Here is a 26354-nt window from a genome sequence, read left to right on the forward strand (position 1 = left end):
GGTCTGGTGCAAACTTTCACTTGTAGGGTTTTTAAAAAAAGATTTTATCACAGAACATTTTGAATCATTTTAGAGGAGAAGGAACTCCTCGGTGTGTGTACAACGTTCCTAAACACACCCAGCCGGATTGGTCAGGACGCCGGACTCTCATCCATTCATCCAGACATTACTAATCAAACCCGCTCTCTCTCCTCCATGTGTGTGCTTGTGTGTCGTCATAGGAAAACGTCTTCATCTTTTTGGTCCTGCAGAGAACCAAAGGACCATTCATTCATTCATTCATTCAGAATTTTGTGCTTCTGTCAGTTTCTCACGTACAAACACTGCGCAAAGGGAAATGACATAAAAGCAAACGCATTATTCAACCGGCCGGATGTCCCAGCCGTTTTTAACAGGCCTGATGACAGCTTTACTAAGCGCAGCAGCGGAGGCTATTTATAAGAATGCCTGTTTTTAAAATGTATTTATTAAATACAGGTATTGTGTGTAATTCCCGCATATCTACACCCACTGGTCGGCATTTCCTTCAGAAATAACGCGGGTCTTCTGGGACCAGCAGTGAGCTAACAAAGGTTCTCATGGAGGCTGGATGCTCTTCAGGGTCAGACGAAATACTGACTGCAGACAGCAGAGACAGTTTGTCTGCAGTTTATTCATGCTTTATTTTGTTTAATCACTGTTAAATATTTCAGAAAAAATCATAAAATCAGATTATCTGAAGCACTTCAAAGTGAAATAAATTAGAGCTGAAACAATCGTGAAAGAATCAAGTTTTGAATTGATTAATCGTTAAGTGGAGTATAGAGACTCTAAAAAAGCCCATTTGATGGGAGAACAACACACTCAGAGCTGTAATTAAACCAAAACTGTACAAAAAATATAAAGATTTTTGCAGTTAAAATAGAAAAAATCCTTCTTTGTTTGTAAATCTGTTGTACCCAGAACTCCTCATGTGGCAATTTTAGCTTCACCTAGTTCAAGTTATGTAGAAAATATCCTATTTAGCACCTTTTTTCATTCAATTATTAATTGGTTAATAAGAAAATCAACATATCACAGCTCCACTGTGTTGAGCAGAAAGACCTAAACGTTTCATATTTGGTTTGGCTGCGGATCCATCCTTCGCTACGAATAATCAAACATTCACAAAAAATGTTCTGTTATTGCATTTTAGGAAGTAAATGTTTATCTTCCTGTTAAAAAATGAATTCAATTATTTGTTTATTTTGTTGCTGATTATTCCTAATTGAACACAGCAGGACTTTAGTCAGAAAACACGCAGGAAACCAGAATATTTTAAACTATTTACTGTAGAACTACAACCTGTAGAGATGTTGTTTTAATTGAAATGGAAAGATGTGACCTTTATTTGTTAACTTTTTTAATATTTATGGTAAATATTTACACCTCTAAAAATCTGCAACAAAAAGCTAATTTCCAGGGTTTTTTTTATATTCAATTCTATATAGACCTATATTCAATCATTTAAATCAAGTTTAAATAGTAAAACCATTCAAATTTATCTGAAACCATTGAACACCAGTTTAATTTTGACATTATAATATACATGTTCTATAATGCTTTTAAATATTGTATTTATATCTATATCTTGTTTTCTTTAAGATTAAATAAAGCTCTTGGGGAAAAATATACAGAACACGAAGAGAGGAAATGGAAAATGTCTTCATCACCTTCAAAATAAGAGCATAAATATAAATGTCTAACAATTTGATTAATTCTCAACAATCAATAACCAAAATTTCAACACAGATGTCAAAGTTTAACCAACTGAAAGTTGATTAAAAATAGCCGAGTAAATTATCGCTTTAGAATTTATCTGGAAAAATTTGGAAAAATTATTTTAAGTGAAACTTAGTGTACTACATATTTTCAAAGTTAGCAAAAGCGTTAAGCTAAAAACTAGCTTAGCATATTAGCGAAAGGTGTGCCCACCACTACCATCATGTCTGCTCCAAACTTTATCTCTAACATTATTAACTCCGTTTTGTCAGCTGGTAAAACACATCAGTAGTAACAGCAGCAGCCATTATGTTTACATATTCAGAAATATATCTTTTTATTGAATTTACAATGATATTTTGTCGATGTGCCCCTTTTCTTGCTACCCTGGCGGACTCAGACACACATTAGTATCCCACCTCTAATGATATCACTATCCTAGTCTCTTAATTTAAGGTATACAGAATGTACCACAAGCAAGCAGAATTTAATAAGGAAAGCATCATAACAAGTAAATCTAATATTTACCGTCAATTATTTTATCTATTTCAAAAACTGCAAAAAAAATCCAAATAATTTTACATGAAATTGTTTATATTTTTGCATCCACCGATTAGATCTACTCTGGTTTTGTGCATAATGAGACCAAAATATTTACTCTAAGCCTGTAGCCTTGTTAGCGTGTAGCCAACTTACCAATATGCTAATAACATTAGCATGTATTTAAATTTTTATGCACTTTCAATGATGGAGACAATATGAGGTAATGTGGTGTTATTCCCAATTCATAATTATGTAAGGGACCATTCAATAAGTGCGATTAAACAAAACAAAATCAGGTCAAGTTCCAGCTTGATCTTTTTATAAAGATGTTGTATGGAAGACAGTTCATGTCCAAACTCAATGTTGGCAACCAGTAAGCTCACCTTACGGTGCTTATATAAGACTTCATACAGTATAAATGTATGCTTTGGCTGCTTCGTGGTATTTTGGATAAATATGTGCTTTAAGCAGCAAAAATAATTCTGCAAAAACAAGCTTGTCCACAGGAATTCATCTTGTCTTTAGAGTCCCATTACAGACATGCAGCCAAGATATAATGGGAGCTTTTCAGAGCTCAGTGTCGTCGCTTCAGTCCATTTCCCCGCCTGGCTTTGCTCAGCATGGCGACTCCACGTACTCGTTGTCCAGCCGCGGATGAAAGGCAGAGGCCAGCGGGGGACCGAAGATTATGACCCGCGGAGCGAGGCAGTCGTCCCGCCGGTGTAAAATGTTCCAGATGAGCATGGCGGCGGCCATGGTGGCCAGCAGGCAGGCTGCGATGTTCACGTAGCAGGAGTAGGACAGGTGTGTGTAGGGCCCAATGCGGTAGAACGTGACCAGTCCGATCACCAGCACAAAACCTGGAGACAAAACAGGGACGATATCAGCTTGCATAAATACAACACACTCTGCAATAAATGGGACCCATCGCGGAGCTTTAAATTAGCAATGCACGATTCACTTTTTATACTTCCAATTCCGATGTCTGAGGTTCAGTAACTGCCGATCTGGTACAGAAAAACAGCTGGACTGACTTAAAGCTACGACTGAAAAATATGTCACCATATAAGTGTTTCATATCGATAATTATTAATTAGGTTCTTTGTGTTTTATATTTGAAATACTTCCAAACTGATGGTGTAACATTTCCTGCTTTATCTGGTTTTCTCTCCACGTTGTTTTAAATTTTTTAGCAGTTATGAGGCAAAGCTTGAAACTGCTTCTTACCCAGCAGTTTGTTGCTAGGCAACCAAAGAATGAGTGAGTTGATTCCACCACCTAGCTTAGCAGCTAACGTCTTTCCTCTGCCTACGTCTCCCAGAATGCTGTGCAGCTCTGGAGTTCAGTGAATATTCTATCAGATGTATAATTTGTTGATGTTGATCACGTGTATTTTGCAATATACTGTACATTGTTATTGATTATTATCCAGCTCTACTTAAAACCTTTCTTAATTTAAACACAGACGTAAATTTACTGAATTACAAATTTATTTGCTAACTCTGCCCCAGTACAGCTCACGTCAACACATCAATAGCTTAACAATCTTGGTCAAATATGTACAAATTTGTTCAGTCAGTTCAAGAAAATGGCTGAAATGATTCCAATAAAAACAGAAAAATCTGATTATAGACCCAAATATTTGCTGCCTCAGTTTCTCAAAATTACTGAATTAATTTTGAACAAAGTTGATGAGTTTAGTGAGGAATATGAGTTGGTAAATGATCATCAGTTTGTAGAGCAGATGTGTGAAAAATATGGCAACACCAGTCTATGAGAACCAACATTCTGCTGGTCTGTTTGTTGATTTATTTTAAGTGTTTCATAATAATCCACCATTTTTCCAGGAAAAATGCTCAGACAAACCCAAGACCAAACAAAAAACTTTAATCCAAACAAAGCAATCTGAATATTTCCTGTTCTGCGACCGTGTCTTTATTTATTTCTTATTGAATATTTTTGGGGAAGATAAACAGACATGCGTCCCTTTGCTTGTGTTTTACCAGAGTTGGAGCACCGTGGGGGGTCTTTGAGTCAAAAAATCTGTTTCCTCTTGGGAAGAACTCCTGAGATCTCCGGATTAGACTCCTCAAAAGCACAAAAATATCAGGCCAGAGGAAAACTTTCAGAAAGGCCTTTGAAATGTTTTATTTCCTGATTTCCTGAATTTCAGAGAGTTTAGCTCACGCAACCAGGAAGCTGGAAAGCGCCAGACCAGACCAGGGTTATAATAGTTTGAAGTTTTTCTTTACAGATTAGTTTTATTTCATTGTGACATTTTGTCTAATTTGGTTAGTTTTATTAGTTTTCAGAATGTGTTTGCTAGTTTTTATTAGTTTAAATAATCAATAATCAATTAATCAGTTAAATACTGTTAAGTTTAAGTTTTATTAGTTATTGTAGTAGGGTTTTTTTCTCCAGAATTCAATTTATTGTATTCAATTTATTGATCGCAATATGAAATAAAATAATTATTTTGATTATTATTGTGATTATGCTAACATCCTTTGGGTAATGAATACTCAGCAGAAGATACCATTTTCAAAAACTGGATTTGGTTATTGTTGAACGACCAACTGAGTTTGAAAAGCATAAACACGAAAACAAAGAATGTCATGTCTGTAATTTCAGTATGTCTTAATAGTATTATCAATCAATAACGATAGATATCGCAATAGATACATGATCAAAATCAGTAGATAAGACATCTACTAGAATATGCCATATATGGAATATTTCAGGTTGCTGAAATCAACTGACTCACTCGCTCTGTGGTTGCCTAGCAACAACCTGCTGGGTAAGAAGCAGTTTCAAGTTCCCCCAAACTTCAGTTACCTAGCAACAACCTGCTGAGTAACTGGAGCAGTTTCACTTCCTCACCGTGTCTCATAACTGTTTAAAAATAAAAAACCCCAACATGGATTGAAAAGTGTGGATAAAACAGGAAATGCTACGCCACCATTCTAGGAGTATTAAAACAAAAGACTAATCAATAATTATCGATAGGAGTATTAAAACAAAAGACTAATCAATAATTATCGATAGGAGTATTAAAACAAAAGACTAATCAATAATTATCGATATTGACTGATACTAAACGCTTACATGGTGATAAGTTTCTCAGCCATGTTGTCCAGTACAATCTAGTTCCCGTTAGTTATAGTTTTTCCCCATTAGTTACTATTTTTCTTTATTTCAGTTAATGAAAATGTTTTTCAGTTTTCATCATTCAGTTAGTTTTAGTTAACTATAATAACTTTGTTTGTTTGATCTTCACTTTCATTTCGTCGCATTTTTTCCAGATTTCTCCACGTTCAGGTGCAATCCGCAGCCATCCGACTGTCCGTGTCAGAAAACGAAGCTCATATCCTCCGCGGTCTAAATAAAGTCGCCCAAAATAATGAGTGGAAACAGGGATGCTGGTGCTTTAGGATATGAATCAGTTTGTTTCCGGTTCATTTCTATTCCTCCCTCCACTTCTACAGAAAGATGGCCGTCTTTGTTTCAGACGAGGATGTGGACGATTATGTCTGTGTCATTGCATGTCTGCGTCTGTTTGTATGTGAAGAATGTGACTGTTTTTATTGGTGTTTAACTGTCTGGCTCCTGCTTGGGATAATGAATAATCTCCTGTCAGTTTCTCTGTGTGAACCTCTCCTTTGGCTTGGACTTATCTCCCAAACTTCCTTCCCTTTCTTCCTCTTTCCATCCTTCCTTCCTTCCCACTTCGCCACACCCTCTAAGCCTTCAGCTTCGTATATTTCTGGACATTCGACATGAACTTCTAAATAAGGATAGATCTCGTAAATGTATTATTCCAGTTTCTATCCAGTTTTAAAAACTAAATTCCCTGCAAATTAGTTTCTTTTAATAATAATAAAAAAAGCTATAAACTGCATTTATTTTGCTTTGAAGTACACTACAGAAACACCAAATCTTACCCTTAGTTTTGTTTCTAGTGCAAATATCTTATTGTTTGAATTAAGACGAAACTATCTTATAACCTTATATAGGATATATAAGCTTGTTTTAAGTAAATAATTCCTTCATATTGATCAAAAAGTTCTAGATTATTTTGCTAATAACATTGGCAAATGGTCTTATGAGTAAAATTTATCTTCTAGTTGAACTAGAACTTTTTCATTAATGTTAAGGAATTATTTACTTAAAACAAGTTTGTATTATGTGCTGAAAACTTACTTGTTATTTGTTACTTGTCAAATAAAGTCAACTAGAGCCAAACACTAGCACTCTTTCATAAATATTAAGGAACTATTAACTTAAAATAAACTCCTATAACTTTCTGAAAGGTTATTTATAAGTTTTGTCTTATTTTAAGTGTAATGAGACATTTATACTAGAAACTAAAGTTTGTCTTTGTGTTTTTGCAGTGCGGTGGCAGGTCCAGTATTGGGCCTTGAATCTTGATTATTGTTAATGACGTCGTCCCGCCCTCTCACACTTCATGCTCAGTTCCAGAGAAATTTGGCACGATCGAAAATGAAAACATTCCAGAGAAAAAGAGCAAAGGGTAAAAATATCTCCATTCATTCAGAGCTGAAGCCCATTGACCGACTCACTGGGGTGGATCGGTGAATGGTAGCAGCTTTTACACCAAAACTACGAGAAACTACAAATTTATTCTGCACTAATAGAATAAAAAACAATCTACTGTTCCGTCTGCAGCAATTCAATTCAAATTCAAAAATACTTTATTCATCCCTATGGGAAATTAAATTAATAAAAATAGTGCCTTGCCAAAGTTTTGACACTTTTTAAATATTTTTTACAGATTGTCAGGTCACATGCATACACATACACTGCAAAAACACAACATATTGCCAAGTAATTTTGGTCTAGTTTCTAGTCCAAATATCTCAGTACACTTGAAGTAAAAGAAAACTAACTTACAAGGAACTTTTCAGCAAGATATAAGAGCCAATAACATCAGTTATATCAGAGTCAATAATTCATTAATATTGATGAAAAAGTTCTAGTTCCACTGGCGCCGTTACCTAGCAACCCCAGCCAAGCCCAGCCCGCTACCTAGCAACCCAGTTCCAGTTCCACTGGCAGATTATTTCACTTATAACAAGACATTTTAAGTGTTATAAGTGAAATAATCTAGAACAAGTAATTTTTCATCAATATTAAGGAATTATTCATTTCCTATCTTAGTGAAGATTTATTTGTAATTTAGTTTAGTCTTATTTCAAGTGTATTAAGATATTTGCACTAGAAACTAGTCCATAAGTACTTGGTAAGATTTAGTGTTTTTGCAGTGTAAACACAGTGTTGGTGTAGCATCTTAGCGTTAGCCCAACTACCACTTTGGCAGTGTGGATGTGGGAAAAACTGTGATTAAGAAATATGAGACAGTTTGAACGCATATCCTGTTTCCTTCCATGTTTTGGTAAAGTTGAAAACAGATTTAAATCTGTAAACCACAGTTTGCCTGTTTGAAACCTTAAGGCCTCGTTTCTAGATCTTCACTGTTTTATTTTCTCTTTCTTTTAGCTGGGAATGCGTAATCTGTTGGGATCTACTTGCTTCTTGTTGACCTTGTGCGGCGAGCAGGCAGACATTTTTCCAGAGAGCATCAATATTTTTAGACGTTGAACTGAAAAGCATGACAAACTCTTGGCTGCTGAAGTCTGGGCTGGTTGTGTCTAATATGGAAAAGTACAGTAATATTGGGAGGGACTGGATCCTCTGTCCAAGGCCTAGATAAAGCAGGAACGTGTGCGTCAACTTGACCAACGATAAAAAGAGGATTCTTTGCTGCTTTCTGTAAACACAGACATAAAAGCCAGTCCATCTTATCTGGATGGAGCGATTCCCACCCTGCTGCCATGTGTGCTATTTCCCCACTGTAATAAACACACAAACACTGAACCTGCGTATGCACACTCCGCCCTCTGCAAGCCCACACACAAACATCGAAAACCGTCTTTCCCGTCCGTTCCCCCTCCGCCTGCTGCGGCTCAGGGGTTTGCATAACAGGTAGTCGCAGACATTTCCTCGTCCTGAGCAGGGATATCCTGGCGCCCGACAGTCGCTGCCTGCTTCGCTGCGGCTCGGCCCGTGGACTCTGGACCAGGACTAAATTTAGATCCAGAGACCCCTCAGTTCCCGCTAAAGCCGAGAAAACACCGAGCAAAACGCAGCAAAACTCGTTTCTGCACTCCAAAAATACAAAATATGACCAAGTATTTGGTCTGGTTTCTACTGAAAATATCTTAGTGCACTTGAAATAAAACAAAACTTACAAAAACCTTTCAAGAAGATATAGGAGCTTGTTTTTAGTCAATAATTTCTTAACATTAATGAAAATATGCTATTTTCATTGGCAGATTATTTAACTTATAACAATCAATTTTTCTAATATTTTAAGTAGGCATGTTGCAATAAGCAATAAATCAATTAATCACATGATAAATTAAAATGAGCTCAGTAACTTCCATTTGTATGATTTATCATTTTTCTCTCTTTCTACCAAATTCTGGTACTTTGGTCTCAACTAGCCATTTTTTATGAAGTACAATTTTATTTGTTGTTTCTGTTGTTTTGTTTATTTTGGATATTTTAAATGTATTCCAATTCCAGTGTTAAAAGTTCATTAGAATTGAAAGTTTATTGATCTTTGAAAATGTGTTCTTGCATTATTATGCCATTAAAAACTGTCTCAAAACAGCAATATTATTATTTATTGCAATAGCTTCTGGGAAAATGTATCATCTAGCAAAGACCTAAATATTAGCTTGTTGTGAAACACATAATTTATTCTGGTTAGGTTTGGTCCTTGGTCTATACCAAACATGTTCATTACATACCTGCCCAGTTCTGCCTATTTTGAGCTCCATTCAACATTTACACACGCATGTGAAATTGCCTGCAAACAGATGTGCCGTTATACAACTGTATATCTTTGAAAAGCAGAAGTGGGGGCTCCTGCACAATCATCAAGAATGCAGCAAGTGATTTATGTTGTTAAGCGAACAACAGAACCCTGCACTGCAAAATCACCAAATCTGACCAAGTATTTTTGGTTTAGTTTCCAGTAAAAATATTTTAATACGCTTGAAATGAGACAAAAATAATTTACCAATAACTTTAAATAAAGATATAAGAGCTTGTTTAAAGTAAATATTTTCTTAATGTTAATTTTTTTTAAAAGTTCTTGTTCCTCTGGCAGATTATTTATTTCACTTACAATAGAAAATGTTCCCATGTTATAATTAAACTTGATTAAATTTCTCTCTAATAAAATAAGATTGTAGTTTCACTGGCAGATTATTTAGCTTATAACCAGATATCTTCCCTGTGTTAAAAGTGAAATAATCGGCCAGTGGAAGTGGTGCTTTTTCATCGATATTAAGGAATTATTTACCTGGTTGCTAGGTAACGGGGCTTGGCTAGGCTACGGTTGCTAGGTAACGGCAAAGTGCCCGTAGAATGTGGCTTAACTTTCCGGATGTTTATGAAACGACTCATTTTCCAGACTCTAAAAACTATAAACTTATTACCAAAAATTGGTTTAGTGTTTGTTTTTTTCTTTAAGAACGTGAGTTGTTTTAAGAAGCAGTAGAAACCAAAATGGAAGAACAAAAATGTTCAAAATGTGAATTGTCCCTTTAAGCACTTATTCTTTGCTATTTTTATGTCTGCGGATCAAAATCAAACAACGGGTGAAGGCTTAAAAATAAATAGATTATTATTATTATTATAAAAAATGTACCAGGAAAGCCGGGATATATTGCTATATTGTTGCTATCGCTGGCCCAGTTTGGAGCAGCTGGATACTCACTGGCTAGCTGGAAGAGCGCAGCAATGGCCTCCTCCCACCACTGGGACTCCTGCGTGACGAAGGGCAGCTCCATCAGGCCCAGGAGGAAGATGAGCTGGCCGGCCGTCAGCGCCACCGTCGCTATCAGGTTGCACGCTCGCATCATGTTGAACTGCACTATGGGAGCAGAACAAACGCCACGTCAAACCTCCATGTTCACAGAAAACAGCAGCAAAACGTTAAGCATTGTAAGGGCTTGTTTTTATGAATGGAGAAGCGCTGCCAGTGGTACCCAGCTGAGCGTTTCCCACAGTTGTTTCTGAATAGCAGTTTCTGAATGGAGCCTAACGTAGGAAAAGCTTTTAAATGTCATGTTTCTTTTGAGCGGTTCGGGCGAAGCCAACAAAAACAGCAGAACCTGTAAAAACCGCCGTGCATTCAGAACATTCCTGACCAGTTTTCACACGATGCAATCAGACCGACTTTATTAGACAGATAAACTTTCTACCAGCTGGGATGAAACGGTCGGCTGAGTCTGACTGTTTGATTAATCTGGATTTAACTGGATCTGACTGAACCGACCTGTATGGGGGTCACAAACTTTTCAGCCTGTGACTTCCAAAATAACATCTTGACTGGCAAACTTCTAAAGATATACTGTGTATATATATATATATAATTTAAAATATATATTTTTATTTAAAATATATATTCAATTTTTTATTCATTTATTTTTGGCCCTCTTGGCCCTCCATACACCTTAGAAATCACGTCACTATGACTCTGAAAATCATTTTGCGACCCCACTGGGATCCCAACCCCTACTTTTGGAACCCCTGCAGTAGATAAACCCCAGGTTTAGGGTTATGGTTAAACTGGAAACCCTGGGTACTGAGAGCAGATTTTAACTTTTTGCCCCTACATTCATAACTGCCCCTCCCCTCAGTTAAACATAAACATATTTGGAAACGTCAGACTCTTGGCTGGAAGCTGATAAAAAGCATCTGAGTTGAGCAGGAACATTTGGACTGCAAGCCAGATATCAGTGACCCAGAACCTTCATTAAAAAGACATTTTATGGAGCACAAGTAGTGCCAAAAAACAAGTATATCCTCTGGTAGTTTAAATGTTGTTATATGGTTTTTTCAGCAAAATATGCCCAAATGTCTAAATACTAAATATTTTACTAAAACATATGTAAATTTGCTTTAGTTTAGTTCAGTGTGGCTCTATGGTTTCCAAATGTTTATAGCCTTAGTTATGATATTTATAAAAGGTTTATATACTGCATCATGCAGGGGTGTCCAAACTTTTTGTATTGTGGGCTGAAATTGTCAAGTCAAAAGAATTGGTAGGCCAAGAAAAATTATTTAAAGAAACTAAGATAAAGCAAATATTTGAAACACAATTTGGTTTACTTCATAATTCATTTGATCTGTTTGGATATTTAAAATGGTTTCAGTTCCAGTGTTAAATATTCATCAGAATTTAGTTTAATGATATTTGAGAATGAGTTCTTTCATTATTATGCCAATATTAACATTATATTAGTGGAAAAATGTCTCAAAACAACATTATAATTTATCACGATAACTTCTGGGAGAATTTATTGTAGTGTAGAATAATTTGTTATTGTGACTCAGAGGTAAAAAATATATCATTTTTAAAAACTAAAATTACCAAAATTTTGCTATTTTTAACCTACTCAACAATACATAATGCATAAATTATATTAATTAAGCAAATAATCAGATCGTTGATGCAAAACTATAAATAGTTTTACTTTGATAGATGAAGATTAGTTCAATATTTGAAGAAAACAGAAAATATTTAATTTTTTCATCAATAAATTCAGGATTTGGTTCAGTCTTTATTTGAAAACACTTCCTGTATTGAGCCAAGTTTAACCCATTAAAAGACTTTAGTGCAGCAATTCCCAAACATTTTAAACCAGAAAAGTTTGAACAGTGTTACCTTCTGTTCCGGTCAGCCAATACCACAAAACATGCAAAGAACCATTGAATTTAAAATGTTTTTTTCTCTCTTTTATTCACTATTGGATAATTATTGCATTTGTTTTGCACATGTCAGGGCTAATAGATGCACAATCAAAGTGATTTAATGTAATTAAATCAATAAAAGCAGTTTGTGTCTGTTTGCGCTGAGCGACCTGAACTCTTACGTTTGACGGTGCTGCGGGACTCCTGGGAGCCGGTGAAATCCGACCCCCAGCCGATGGCGGTGCAGTGCCTCTGCGTGCCGTGTCCCCGGCCGGCCGCCTGCAGGTCGTCGCGTCCGTGCTCGGTGCTGGCGGGACACATCCTCCACAGCCCCACGCTGCGCTTGCGGCCGTCCTGCTCCTGCAGAACCCAGCTGGGCGTGAAGGCCGCCACGTTGTTGAGCACCAGGGACAACAGCGCCACCGCCGCCGCCGCCGCCACCAGCCTGCGCACGGCCATGCGACGCCCGCCACCCGCCACCGCTCCGCCGCCGTTCTCCACTTCCTCTGCTTCTTCCAGCTGTCACAGGAGTGTCGCTTTAGCTAAAGAACATCTCCATTCATCGTCATCCGGGAGCCGGTTGTCGTGGCGACGGATCCTCAGCCCTCCTCCTCGGACAGCAGCGCTGGTACCTGCGGGTTGGTCCAACCGGCACCGGGGTCCATTCCACCTCCTTCCACTGGCTGCAGCTTCACGCTCGCTTAAATCTGCCCGTTTGTTTTTTCGCTCCTTCTTTGCACTTTTCTCACTTTTAGTTTTTTTGTTTAGTTTCTGCAAAGCAAAAGCATTGTTTTTAAAATAAATCTTCTTTGGACAGTTTCTGAGTCGACTGGAACAAGAAGTCCTCTCCGTTTGTAGGTCAGAGTTGAAATGTGCTGCTCATCAGTTTGCACATGCCCTCCTCCAGGATCGATTCAAAAAAAGAAAACGGGTTTGTGTGTGTGAGCGTCTAAAAAAGAATCCCGTCGCAGACGTCATGGCCTGCTGGATTCTTTTGTCTGGAGAGCAGGGGGGCGTTTGCGAAAGTCCTCCTTCTCCCATGTGCAACAAACACGCCAGATCCAGCCAGCAACAGGATGCGTTTCCTGAGAGGAAAAGAGGCCAAAAGCAGACCTGTTCCTCCTCGTGTCTTTCCTTTTCTGGCTCTCTAGATCTCACCGCTCCACTTTTTAATCTTTGACCATAAACAGAAACATTGGCCGTTTGCGCGCGCAGCTCGCATTCTTATGTTTCTGTTGGCCTCCACTGGTGGGGCCCCCAAAGATTTGGGGTATTTCCTGTTGCTCAGCTTTCAATAAACAAGCCACATCTGTATCTGCTGAAGCGAAGAGGAGGGAGGCAATGCAAATGGCGAACAGATGGCGTAGGAATTTAAAAATCTGGAGACGAAGTCGAGGTTGAAAGAGACGGAGGATCGGTTTACGTCAGAGAGGCGAAAAAAGGGAAAACAGTTCAAAGTGTTCACTGAAAATTCCTGCAGTTTCACCTGGAAGTATGTAACGTACTGCATGCAAAAATTCGGACAAAAGGTCAAACAAAAATGTAAAGGATAGATAAACAAAATCTGAAAAGTGTGGCGTGCACACACTTGCAAGAAAAATGCAAGAAAAGCATTTTCTTGCTTTTCTTGCAAGAAATGCAAGAAAATGCAAGAAAAAGCAGCAGAAGTCCAGTGTAAAGACATATATGAGTCAATAAACAATGTGCAGAAGAAAACGTTGCACATGACCTTGAATAAACCATTTTCACAGTGAAACATGGTGGATTCAGCATCATGGTGGGAGGCTGCAGAAAACTTAGGAGCCACTGAAGGAAACGACATGAAGGCCTCTGAAGAAGATACTGAGAGCAACTTCCTTCCTCACAAAATGGAAACAATTTAGATTTTAGCAAATAGAGGATTTCTCTGTAGTCTTTGGCTAAAAACCACAAGTAATTTCTCTGGCTAGCGCTAGGCTAGCACATTTATTTGGGCTGTATCTACCCAGAATGCCCTGCTCTGCAGTCCACTTCCTGCTTTTGGAGCGGTCTCCACTCCCTTTGGCGTTCACATATGCATCCAAACCGAACCAGAGTTCACTTCAGCCGAACCCAGACCGAGGATTGTAGGCAAACAAGAGTCCGTTATTTTGGTCTATTACACATTCACACCTCTCCAACCAAATCGGACTTTCAAAGTGGACTGGAGTTGAGTCAAAGTGGACTGGTGTTTGTTAGAATAATTATGTTTTGTTATCTTTCTTACATAAGTAGTTACCAGTTTGCTTTTCATTCATAGGTTTAGTATTCACACCCCAGAGAGGAGGAATTTGTTAAACCGTGTGAAAGACAAAACTTTGCTTTTTCCCTAAACCTTGAAGCTGCAGCTGCTTTCTAATCTAGGGATCCTCCTTAAAGGGCCTGTGTGTTAGTTTATGTGTTCTTCCTTGTTTCAGAATAGCCATTCTTTGATTTATCACTCTCCCACATTTCACTCTCGACTCCCTTCTTTCTCCTGCTTAATAAAAAGACAGGCTCTGCTGCAGGGAGTCAGAAGGCATGGTAAACACCTTGGAGAAGTGGTTTGCTATGTTTTGTCCTTCTGCAGAAGCTTGGTTGAAAACTCAGAAACGTTGTCTGTGATTCTTTCTTTGTATTTAGGTAAACAAAATACCTATCAGTGTTGGATTAAAGCGGACCAGAGTTGGGTTTAAGTGGACTTTAACAGGGTTGTTTAGGGTGTGAATGCACCCAAAACACACTTTTCCTAAGAGAAATTCCAGTAAAGTAAAGTGAATGTTTGTTGATGTAGTGTGGCTAAATCTAAATAAATGATCAAAGAAAGAAAATCTGTTTTCTAAAAGCTGAATTAAGTGTAGATTTTACCCTGTTGCTGGGAAGAACCAGCCATGTTTGAGTCAGGCCTCATTGCCAGTAAGCTGAAACAAACAGCAGAATAACTCTAACATGCACCATCATTGTATTTCTTTGAACAAACAGGAAGCCATCGGATGTACGCACAGCAGCAGTTTTCACTGCTGAATAATAAACTGCATCAGAATGAGCCACAGTTTCTCATCCCTCTGTGTTTTCTTCCTGTAGTAAAGCGGTGTGGGAAAACATGGCACGGATGTGTGTGAAAACCCGCCGGCTGGATGTGGCCCGAATGTGCCTGGGGAACATGGGGAACGCCAGGGCAGCGAAAGCCGTGAAGGAGGCGGAGGCCGAATCCGAACCCGAAGCCCGGGTGGCCATGTTGGCCATTCAGCTCGGCATGCTGGTGAGAAATTTATCTGATTAACGAGCCGCGTAGAAGAAAAACCTTTCAAAACAGATTCTGGTTCATCTTTTCATTACTTTGTTGAATTTAGAATAAAGTTATCCCCCATTTCAGCCTCTGAACTCACCAGCTGCGTTTACATTTATCTCAAAATTTCACAAATTGGAATTAAGAAAATAAATTCGCTTAATGCAAACACACCAATTTTGAAAAAATAAACGTGCCGAAATAGTTGTATTTTGCAAAACTGCAATAGAAGCACTATTAGTCACATGATCAACAACCGGATCTTACTACAGGAGGAAACGAAAAAGAAGACAACAGGAAGTGATAAGAGGATGATGTTATTGCATTAACAAACTTATTCTAATTGTGTTTTTTATCTAATGGAAACACTGCAATTCTGAAAGTGCTTTTTTTTATCTTAGCAGAAAATAAACTAAGTTTTGTGCACATTTGTAATGAAAAGGCAGCTACTGTGAACGATAGTTTCAGTTGTTTTCTGTTAAAGGTGACCGGTTGTGCCTCCTTGAACAGACTAGGATAGGCCTGTGGCCTATGCAAAACATTTCTTTGCACAAATTTATTCTTAGATAACTTTAATCTGCTCAGTTCTGCCTATTGTGAGCTCCTTTCATAATAAGCTAAATTTGCTACTCCTAAAGCGCTATACACCAAATCACCATTTGGCATGAGCTACAGTAAAACAACATAGGTTGTTTTAGGGGGTCTTGTCATTTTAAATCCAAATAAGCAGCTGCTGGCCACGCCTCCCAGATCAACATTTACACAAACAGATGGGCAATTATACAAAACCTCCATCTTTGAAAACCAAAAGTGGAGCCTCCTGCACAACCAACAAGAACGCAGTGAGTGGTTTCTGGGTGGTAAGTCAACAGCTTATCGCTTGTCTTTTCCAGCAGCCATTGTGCAGCGCATACAGCTGACCAAACATGCTGGAGCTCCATTTTGGTTGCTAGGTAACGGCACAGTGTGATTCAACAATAGGGAGGATTTTGAAACAGCTTGTTTTCTAGACACCAAAAAACATTAACTTATTGCCAAAAAAAAGGCCAGGTGGTTTTAGAATCAGTTGAGACCCAAATGGAAGTACAAAAATGTGTAAAAAGTGAATTTTTCATCATAGGTCCCCTTTAAGAACCTTCTGTCCAGCTTTCGGTGAGGCTACATCCCTTTAGGCCCAAGCGGGACTTTCCTGACTGAAGGCATTTATCTCCTTCCTGTCCTGTAACAGGAAGATGCAGAAAAGCTGTACAAGAGCTGTCATCGCTACGACCTGCTGAACGCCTTCTATCAGGCCTTCAGCGAATGGCCGCGAGCTCTGGAGACGGCCGAGGCTCACGACCGCATCCACCTGCGCACCACCTACTACAACTACGCCAAGTACCTGGAGTCCATGGGCCACAAGAACCTGGCGCTTGCTTAGTAAGATGCAACGTTTAGGTGGAGGCTTTGGGTGGATTTACTCTGAAAATGAGAAGCAATAACCAGCGTTTCTGTTCCAGTTATGAGAAATCAGACACTCACCGAGTCGAGGTTCCCAGAATGCTGCAGGATGACACGGTGTCGCTGGAGGTATACGTCACCAAAGCCAAAGATAAGTAGGTTTTTCATGCTCTGACGTCAGCACAACGTTTGAGCTGCCTGCATGACATGGATAAAGTTTAAACGTCCCTCCTCTCGCGAATCCAGGAATATCTACAAGTGGTGGGCCCAGTACCTGGAGAGCCAGTCCAACATGGAGAGAGCGCTGCTGTTCTACGAGCGCGCTCAGGATTACCTCTCTCTGGTTCGAGTCCACTGCTACCTGGGCAACATCCCAGAGGTGCTTCTCTAAAACACGTTTAGCTAGCCAGCTAATATTTACTCCAGACACTGATCAAAGTCTAATTAGGAAGAAACACTTTTCTACTTATCAGTTTTAGGAGAGTCTCTCCTAAAATTTGCATGTTGAACATCACATGCAAAATTTCAAAGATCTTCAACATTTTTGGCATCTGAAAAATTTGGCCTATATTTGCAGCGCTAGCTAGAAAACTTGGCTGTGCTAATCCTAGAACACTAATCATAAACATTTGTTCCGCAAAAACACTAGCAGAAGCTAATGCTAAAGCTCTAAATTCAGCCATGAGTTAATGACACATGTTGCAAGATATTATTAAAGTATTTTTGAATTGCCCTCAACAGGGTCCAATTTGCAATTAGATACCTGCCTGTGTGGTTTGTGCATGGGTAGAGCATCCAGAAATTTGAGAGGAAATGCTTCAGTATAAAATTACTCAAGTCAAAGTAAAAAGTACAATGTAGCACAAATACTCCTAAAAAAAGTATATTTTTCCAAAAACGTACTAAAGTAAATGTAACTGAGGAAATGTACTGTAACTAGTTAGTACTGAACTCTGCATATGAATCTGTTCATATGCCCACAGGCGTCTCAGATAGCCAACAACACAGGTGACAGAGCAGCATCGTACCACCTGGCCAGACATTACGAAGGTCACGAGGACATCAAGCAAGCGGTCCACTTCTACACGCGGGCCCAGGCCTACAATAACGCCATACGACTCTGCAAGGTACAATAATCCTCTCCAGACTTCAGGGATTTTTTCTGTGCGGTTTCCTCAGCTTTGTGTCTGAACAGGAGAACAGTCTGGATGACCAGCTGATGAACCTGGCGCTGCTCAGCAACCCGGAGGACATGATGGAGGCCGCCTGCCACTACGAGGAGAAGGGCAAACACCTGGACCGGGCCGTGGCGCTCTACCACAAGGTCTGTGCAGCGGCCGGGTCTCCACAAGGTGGCGGTGTTTTATCATATGCAGGGTGTACAATGTCTTAAAGGGGCAGTATTCTGTAAAATCCACTTTTTTATCTTTCCATCATGTTATAATGTTTTTCCCTCATCAAAAGCAAACCTGGAGTGTTGGCTTGATTATTTCACGCATGTTTGAGAAATCCTTTAATCTCCATGGCAACCATTCAGCTGTGCATGACACCTGAACACCTGTTTATTTTGACATTTCTGTCAGTCAAACATTTGAGTCATGTGCATTAATCTTCATTGCATTTTGTGACTCAAATCAGTTGAGGCTACTGCTAATTAGCTGCTAATGTGCCCTTGAAAGCTAGATGCCTAGGTTTTTTGCATCAAGTCAAGTTTATTTATATTTCAGCAACAACAGTTTGCTAGGCAATGTTTGTTTTCACCACTGGCTGTAAACAGATGTGAGTTTTGTGTTTTTTCCAGGCCGGTTACGTCTCCAAAGCGTTGGAGTTGGCGTTTGCCACCGAGCAGTTTGCTGCGCTGCAGCTCATTGCAGAGGAGCTGAATGAAAACTCCGACCCTGCGCTCCTCGCTCGCTGCTCCGACTTCTTCGTCCAACATTCCCAGTATGAAAAGGCGGTGGAGTTACTGGCAGCGGCCAAGAAGGTAGCCGTGTCACACAGTTCTTACCTTCCCAGCTGTTGACCGGTTCATGACCTGACACGTTTTTCTGTAAATGTTCAGTATCCTGAGGCGGTGGAGTTGTGCCTGACCCATAACCTGACGATCACAGAGGACCTGGCTGAGAGGATGACGGTGACGGACTCCAAGGATCTGACGGAGGAGGCCGGAAAGGCTCTGCTGGAGAAGATCGCCGACTGCTGCATGAGTCAGGGCAGCTACCACCTGGCCACCAAGGTGTACACACAGGCCGGCAACAAGCACAGGGTAGGACCACATCTGCTTCATGTACTGGGTTTGTTCCAGTTCACAACAATTCACCTGGAATATAAATAATATCACAATAATCAGATCTAATGGATGGATGATTCCAATTCTGTTGGTTTTTCTAAATGGATCGCTGTTTCTGACTGTTGCCGGGTAGAAATGTTTTCCTGCTGTTATTTAGAATCTTGTGACGAATTGTTTTAGTTTTCCTGTTTTTCCTCCAGTCGCACATGAATCCCTCCTCCACATGATGACTGTTCTTATTTTATCTCAGGCCATGAAGGCGCTGTTGAAGTCGGGCGACACGGATAAAATCGCTTTCTTTGCCAACGTTTCTCGTCAGAAGGAGCTTTTCATCATGGCCGCCAACTACTTCCAGTCCCTGGACTGGCGCAAAAACCCAAAGAACCTGAAGCGAATCATTGAGTTTTACACTAAAGGAAAGGCGCCGGACCTGCTGGGCGGCTTCTACGAAGCTTGTGCTCAGGTAGAGAAACTCCAGTTATTATTATTATTATTATTATTATAAATAGTTTGTTCTGGCACTGTTGCTATGCTAATAATATATCTGATTCTTTATTTCAGTGACTCTGTTCACAGATATTAGATAAAAACTTTGAACCTGATGACTTTTATTTTCTGTTCTTATTAAATTAGGTGGAGATAGATGATTACCAGAACTATGAAAAGGCTCTGGATGCTCTGATGGAGGCGTTTAAGTGTCTGTCCAAAGCAAAGGACGGTTCCTCTGGACAACAGGAAGTGAGGTTAGCCGACCTGCAGCACAAGATCGTCCTCATCAAGAAGTTCGTCCACATACGCAGGTAAAACCATGAGAAAGTGGAAATAAATGATAAAAAATAAGTCTTATTTAACAAATATCAACTACAAATGTGAATATAGACAAAAATGTTTGAATAATAAATGAAAAGTATAATTAGTAAAAGCTACATACTGTCTGTCCAACTCATCGGTTGGTCCCTATGTATAACTGACTATAGTCTGGATTTTCTGTAATGATGTATTTAGATCTAAATCTAAATACATTTAGATGTTCCAGCAGCAGCATTTGTAAAGCTACTCCAAGACGAACATGTTGAGTCACAATTATTGTATTTAAGTTGAATCTGTTGCATCATTTTATCCATTTAATTGATTAGTTTTATAATTAAGTCGATACTTTTTTTACTTTATATTGCCATTAGTGTATACAATACACTAATTCTTTTCATTTTTTTGTACTTACAGTTTCTGGTTGAAGTATTTAAAGAGTAAATAAACCCCAATTTTTTGTGCATTTTTAAGGATATCTTGGTGTTTTTGTGCAAGTTTTTACGTTTGTCTGTAAATTACTTTCATTCTGCACTCGCTGCTCGCTAACAGTTTTACATGTCGCCATAGAAACATCCAGTAACAGATAACAGTTGCTAAATTTGATGTTAATCAATTTTTTTGAAAAAGTCATTAGCGGGTCTATAAAGTTGCGAAACGCAGCGATAAATTAATTAATTTGGTAGCGGCTCTTAATGCCTCGTCCTGACCACAGCCTCGCTCAGCGGCAGGTTTGGCCACGCCCCTCTGTGTCTCTTGGCTCCGCCCACTTTGGTGGGATTCTTCAGGGGCTGAGTTAGGTGGGGCTAAACTTTCCCGGGGTGGTTGGCTACACTAAATCAGTCATGTTAAAGCCAAAACATTAATTGTATTTTATTAGGATTTTATTTTACAGACCAGCAGAGCCGCTTGAAGGTGTCTCGCGATAAAGTCGTGCGTAGTTTAGCTTGTCTTCCTCATGACAGGATGTTGCCGATTCTCTGCAGGTTGTACTCGGAGGATCCAGACGAGGCAGTGAGGATGTGTGAAGCCTTGCTGGAGGAACCAGAGTTGAACCCCGCCGTCCGGATCGGAGACGCGTTCGGCTTCCTGATCGATCATCACTGTCAGCAGGGACGCCTGCAAACGGTGACGCTCAGCAACCATTTACAGATTATTAAGGACGAGCGTTTCCACAGAGACCAGATCTCCTGTCTGAATTATTACTGCCAGAGATAAATCCAGGAGCAGAATCTCATCAGAGCGAAAAGGTGTCTGGCTTTCTGGCTTAACGAGATGAAAAACCAGAAAATGTCTCGTTCAAGCAAGACGAGTTTTATATCAAGTTTTAGCGATTAAGTTTCTTGTTAAAACCAGAAAACTTTCTGGTTTTATCCAGATACAAAGCTCGTTGAAACGAGACGAGTTTTACATCTTATTTTCTGTCTCGTTTTAACAATAGTTTCTTGTTAAATCCTGAAAACTTTCCCATTTGTTGAGAAGCAAAACAAGTTAAATTAAGAAAGTTTTGAATCTCTTTTCAGAAAACCTTCTCATTATTACAAGATGCAAAACTCGTTAAAAGGCGAAAAAAATACACTTGTGATTATGTTGTGATTTCTTAAAGAAACTACTTCTCACCCTTTTTCCTCTAGACGAGGTGAAAGAGGTGTAGATGTTTTACTGTTACGACATTTCTTATTTAAAAGAGAATATATTTTGTTTTTAATTAAATATAAATGTTGTTATAGTTGTTTTAAAATCTCGTTAAATCTCGTTTAAAGAGATACTTCTCCTGAATTCCTTCTGGCAGTTAATCTCTTCCGTAAAGCTGATGTAGAAACGTTTAATTTTCTTCCTCAGGCGTACCAGAAGCTGGAGGAGCTGCAGAAGCTGCTGCCGTCTCAGAGCATCAGGTACTACATCAGCCAGGCCAGCCTGGACGCGCTGCAGAAGGAGATGGGCTTCCCTCTGGAGAGCGGCGACCACAAACACGTCCTGCGGGAGGACGACGAGGTGGAGGAGGACCTGACGGTCTGAGGAGGAGGAGGAGATGGAGGACCTGACAGTTTGACCGCGCTCCACTCCTCCTACCCAGACAGACTCTTCAGCAGGTTTTATATTCATATCGTAGCCAAAAAAGCAAATAAAAGTCGGTAATTATCACCTAAAGTGTGATATACAAACAAAACGGAGCAGTCAGGATGTTTAATGTTTCCAGATTTACTGGGTTAAAAAAAAAGTGATTTCATAGAAAATCGTTTTGAAATTAAAAACAAACGACCTAAAAAAATTTAACTTTTTCCAAATTAAGCCTAAGCTTACGTCACCTTCAGAGAAGAACAGCAAGACTACAATTTATTTTTTTTTATACTTTTTTGATTGTTTTTAAATCAGGCTTTTGCAAATATTGTTGAAAAAGATGTGGTTGTCTCTGAATGTTAAGATTCATTCTTAAATTTCATGTTTTTTGTGGTTTTTATGTATTTTGTACAAAGTGTTTTAACTCATCTGATGGAAGCAGTGTCAAAACTTTATTTTGAAGTTTGTTGCAGCTATTTTTGATAAAACTGAAGGACACCACTTCCGGTACCGAACATGAGCCGTCTTGATACGTTCTTCTAAATAAACGGTTTCAGGATGAAACAGAATAGTTTTGGGTTTTTCTGTCACTGGCGGCGCTCAGACCTGCAACAGAAACTCCTGAATGTTTTTGTTTGAATGCAGTTATAGCTCCAGTCACACGGGGGCGCTGTTGTCAAAGAAATCACCAACCCGATTAAATGCGTCCCAGTGTGTCCAGTTTGTAAAGTTACACTGAGTTATTTAGCCTGTCACATGAGATTCATTTATAAATGTCATTTAGCTGGAAAGTAAAGCTATAGGAAAGTTCACTGAAAAAACTAAATATTCCCAAGAATTTTTGTTTAATTTCTACTGTAAATAATATCTGAGTACACTTAAAATTAGACAAACTAATTTACAAGTAGCTTTTCAGCAAGAAAAGGAGAATGTTTTAATTCAATAACTCCTTAATATTGATGAAAAACTTCTAGTTCCACTTTAACATGGGAAAAGTGTATTGTGATAAGTGAAATAATCTGTCAGTGGAATTAGAATTAGGTTGCTAGGCGACGGGCTGGGCTTGGCTGGGGTTGCTAGGTAACGGTGCCAGTGGAACTAGAACTTTTTCAGAAATATTAAGGAATTATTAACTCTAAACAAGCTGCTACATCTTACTGATAAGTTACTTGTAAATTAGTTTTGTCTTATTTAAAGTGTACTAAGATATTTACACTGGAATTAGAGGAAAAATACTTGGTAAGATTTTGTGTTTTTGAAGTGCAGCAGTTTCGCTGACACACATCTGATCTTTGTGTTGGTGCAGAGTGAATAGGAAAGACTGGAGGTAAGTTTATATGGAGCAAAGTAAAAAGTGATGGAAATCTCAGCCTGACGACATGAAACCAGAACAAGGTGAGCTTTTCCTTTTCTGCAGTGTAATTATAATAATATGTGGATGTTTTAAAAAGGTTAACCTGTGCTGGACTCTGACCGTCAGCGTTTCCATGACGACAGCCAGCCGTTGGATCGAGGGAAATGTGACATGGAGCGGATCTACAGAGAGACGACAGCAGCTCTGACTCCTCCAGGAAACTGAGACGTTATGAAGGTTTGATTTCTGATCGGCTTCGATCCGCACAAAACTCTGAGTTAGGGAGTTGATAGTTCGGTAAATTCGGTTCAGTTTGGGACCAAAACAGCAACATTTGTTACATTTCCAGCTGCTGCGGTTAACTTTCAATCTACAAATGAAAAACCAATAATTGAATTGCTTTATTTGCTTGATTTTAGTTTTTCTTACCGTTTTCCAGTCGATAATCAATCAGTCCCGCAGTGCGGTTGTGCTGCATGTTTGCTCCAGTTCTGTTGCGTTGTGGCCCAGAGTTCTGATTCCTCTGGTGGTTCTGTTGTGGTCGGGTTCTGCCCTCAGAGACCCAAACGACCCGCCAGAGACCAACGGAGGAGGGGAGCTCACATGCAGACAGGAAGTGACATCAGACTGGTTTATGAGTTCAAAGACCTAATACCTGCTGGGTGGAAACGTTTTATGGAAGAATAACAGTGTCAAAAAAATCTGAGTTTGTTTTTTAAACGTTGCATTTATTGGGCTGAATTTTATTCTGCGCAGTTTTTATTTATTTTAAATTTGCCATCAAAAATTCACCTGCCAAAAAATCTACCTTAGAAATTTTTCAAAATTTCACCAAAAAAAATCCAAGTGCAGAAATTTGCCTCAGCCCGGGGGCCCCAGAGGGCCCCCAAACTTTTAACACCCCTGATCTAGAGAGTGAAAATTGTTTAGTCAGACCAGAGCATTTCCCAACAGAACTGCAGGCCAGACTTTGACTAGGCCACTTCATTGTGTAATGTTGATTTGTTCAGATGGATTTTTGTTCTGTAGTGAAATAAAACCTGACAGCAGCTGGACATTCTGCTGTCAGTTCATGATTTTATCATTCATCACTGAGTTTCTTTACATGTCGGTTTTGAGATCTTTAAAAGATTTCTTTTTATATATATATATATATATATATAAGGCAGTAATCGGGTCTGTTGATGCTGAATGTAGCAGTGAAAATCTGGTTAATCACAGTTAATTCAAGATGTAATGAGGGAATCGTTATACTTCCCATGAGGTGGTTTGGATGCATTAAACCCAAACCGCTCTGAGAGACGGAGGAACCCGATTCCTCTGAATGGGATTGGTCTGGTTTTGTTTGTTCTTGCATTTGGTCTGCAGGATTCCTCTGGGTCAGCAGCGATCACAGTGCAAAATGCATTGAAAGTTTGTGGATCGCAGCAGAAAAACACAAAAAATCTCCAAAGGTGGCGCCTGATTTTTGGATTTCTGTAAATTTGGTTAAAAAAACCCAAATTCACAGAAATAAACATAAAAACCCAATATTAAGAGTCTAGATGTGAAGTCTTTGTTCTATTTTTATAATGAAGAACCACTTTGGAGTCTCGTTTCTGCCCAGGCCACATCAGATGGCATTTAAATAAAAACAGACTTCAGAACCGGACTGAACAGACAGAAGGTTTTAGAGACTAAACAGAACTTCCTCTTTGAGGTTGATCTGCTGCGATGTTCATATGGTTCTAATGAAGGAACTGAAATTAGATCAGAAACATAAATACGATAACCTCGAGTGGAAAACTTCAAAACACCCACAAGTGTGTCTGTGATGTGTGATCAACAATATGACTAACTGTGGATGATGCTGTTGATCCATTTGCAGCATCAACAACTTCAAAATAAGATTTTAATGAGGCTAAATGTTTGTTTTTTGGCCATTTCTTACCGTAACTCTAGACGCTCATTTGTGAGGTCAGACACTGATGTTGGACGAGAAGCTTGACTCTGCTCTCATTCGGTCAAAGATTTTATTTTTTGTTAGCACCGGAACTTTTACTTGTTAATTTCACTTAATAACTGATTTTAATGCGTAATTTTTTTTTTTAAATCACAATTTATCAATTGATTTATTTCTAGCATACAAACGCAGAGCTAGAGCCTTTGCATACACGCATTTCGGGTACGCCTGTAAATGATGTGCAAGCAGCATCCGCTAACAGCAATGGACAACCAAGCCGCTTCTCTCGGTCCACTGCAGGTTAATTTCTGCTTTTAAAACGATCTGATGTGACGCTGGAAAAGACTGTTATTGTGCTAACAGGAGTTAGCATAGGGTTAGGGTTTTCCTATAACTGTAACCTGTTTCTCCACTATTAGCAGATTTAGCAGCGAGTATATGAGGGTGATTGACATCGTTAAGCCCCACCCTCTGGCTCTGATTGGTTGTTTTTGGTTGGGAGCTGTTAATTTCTTCAGATGGCTGTAGCAGATGAGGAAAACGGTGGAGGAGATCAATCTTTATCTGATTATCCGTCTCATATTGAACTGTAACGACATGATAGTTTGAACAAATATATAAAACCTTTTTTTATAAAGTTACATTCTGCAGCTTTAACCCAAAGTCCCAGTGATGGAGCCAAACATGAGTAAAAAACCTGCAGAAAACCTCAGACTGACTGGATACAAATACAAACCACCAGTTTTATCTGTTCTCTATTGTTTATCATTTTTTTCTGCACAAATCTGTGATAATCTGAGAGAGACGGCGTCTCGTTGGGTTTCCTGCGGCAGGTTTTATCTTTCTGTCGACCTAAATCAGATAAAACGTAGGGAGGATATTTTCTGCCCCTTGAATCCGGATCAATCAGAGCGACCCGGTGAAACAGCTGGTCTCTGTGCCGTCAGTAGGTGGTGCTGCTCATACAGACGCTCCGCTCTGTGAAAGGCCCCAAAGAGATCCAGCCTTGAGAAAAAAATGCCAGGAATGTTTGTGAAGCTTATGTCAATTTCACGAGCTCAGGAGAAGAAAGCGCTGCGACAATAAGGGGGGAGGGAAGGTCGCC

At 39.2% G+C, this 26354-nt stretch overlaps 2 protein-coding genes across 2 annotated transcripts in view; one reads left to right on the forward strand and one right to left on the reverse strand.

Annotated features, from left to right (window-relative positions):
- Nucleotides 1–22522, forward strand: part of ift140 (intraflagellar transport 140 homolog (Chlamydomonas)) — a 38119-nt gene extending 15597 nt beyond the window's left edge. The window contains exons 19-30 of the mRNA XM_032574012.1: nt 15151–15328; nt 16584–16774; nt 16855–16950; nt 17042–17174; nt 17779–17922; nt 17991–18119; nt 18597–18779; nt 18858–19061; nt 19336–19548; nt 19719–19885; nt 20879–21020; nt 21735–22522. Coding sequence (XP_032429903.1) covers nt 15151–15328; nt 16584–16774; nt 16855–16950; nt 17042–17174; nt 17779–17922; nt 17991–18119; nt 18597–18779; nt 18858–19061; nt 19336–19548; nt 19719–19885; nt 20879–21020; nt 21735–21911 — 1957 coding nt within the window. The 3' untranslated portion in view covers nt 21912–22522. The remainder of the gene's footprint in view (nt 1–15150; nt 15329–16583; nt 16775–16854; nt 16951–17041; nt 17175–17778; nt 17923–17990; nt 18120–18596; nt 18780–18857; nt 19062–19335; nt 19549–19718; nt 19886–20878; nt 21021–21734) is intronic.
- tmem204 (transmembrane protein 204) lies at nt 1293–13381 on the reverse strand. Its single transcript, XM_032574015.1, has 3 exons — nt 12252–13381; nt 10091–10246; nt 1293–3143 (listed from the first exon to the last, which is right to left on the reverse strand). Exons 1-3 carry the CDS (start codon nt 12526–12528, stop codon nt 2899–2901), a joined length of 678 nt encoding a protein of 225 aa, XP_032429906.1. The 5' UTR covers nt 12529–13381; the 3' UTR covers nt 1293–2898.
- Nucleotides 22523–26354: the final 3832 nt, after the last annotated feature.

Source organism: Xiphophorus hellerii, chromosome 10 (assembly GCF_003331165.1).
Source record: "Xiphophorus hellerii strain 12219 chromosome 10, Xiphophorus_hellerii-4.1, whole genome shotgun sequence".
Classification (NCBI taxonomy): Eukaryota; Metazoa; Chordata; class Actinopteri; order Cyprinodontiformes; family Poeciliidae; genus Xiphophorus; species Xiphophorus hellerii.

Bases quoted from the DNA above. Each gene is read 5' to 3' on its own strand.
- tmem204 (XM_032574015.1), bottom strand. From the start codon at position 12,528: ATGGCCGTGCGCAGGCTGGTGGCGGCGGCGGCGGCGGTGGCGCTGTTG. The intron at 10,247-12,251 runs GTAAGAGTTCAG...CTGCTCCCATAG, and splicing joins GTCCCGCAGCACCGTCAAAC to TGCAGTTCAACATGATGCGA. The intron at 3,144-10,090 runs GTGAGTATCCAG...TTTTGTCTCCAG, and splicing joins TGCGCTCTTCCAGCTAGCCA to GTTTTGTGCTGGTGATCGGA.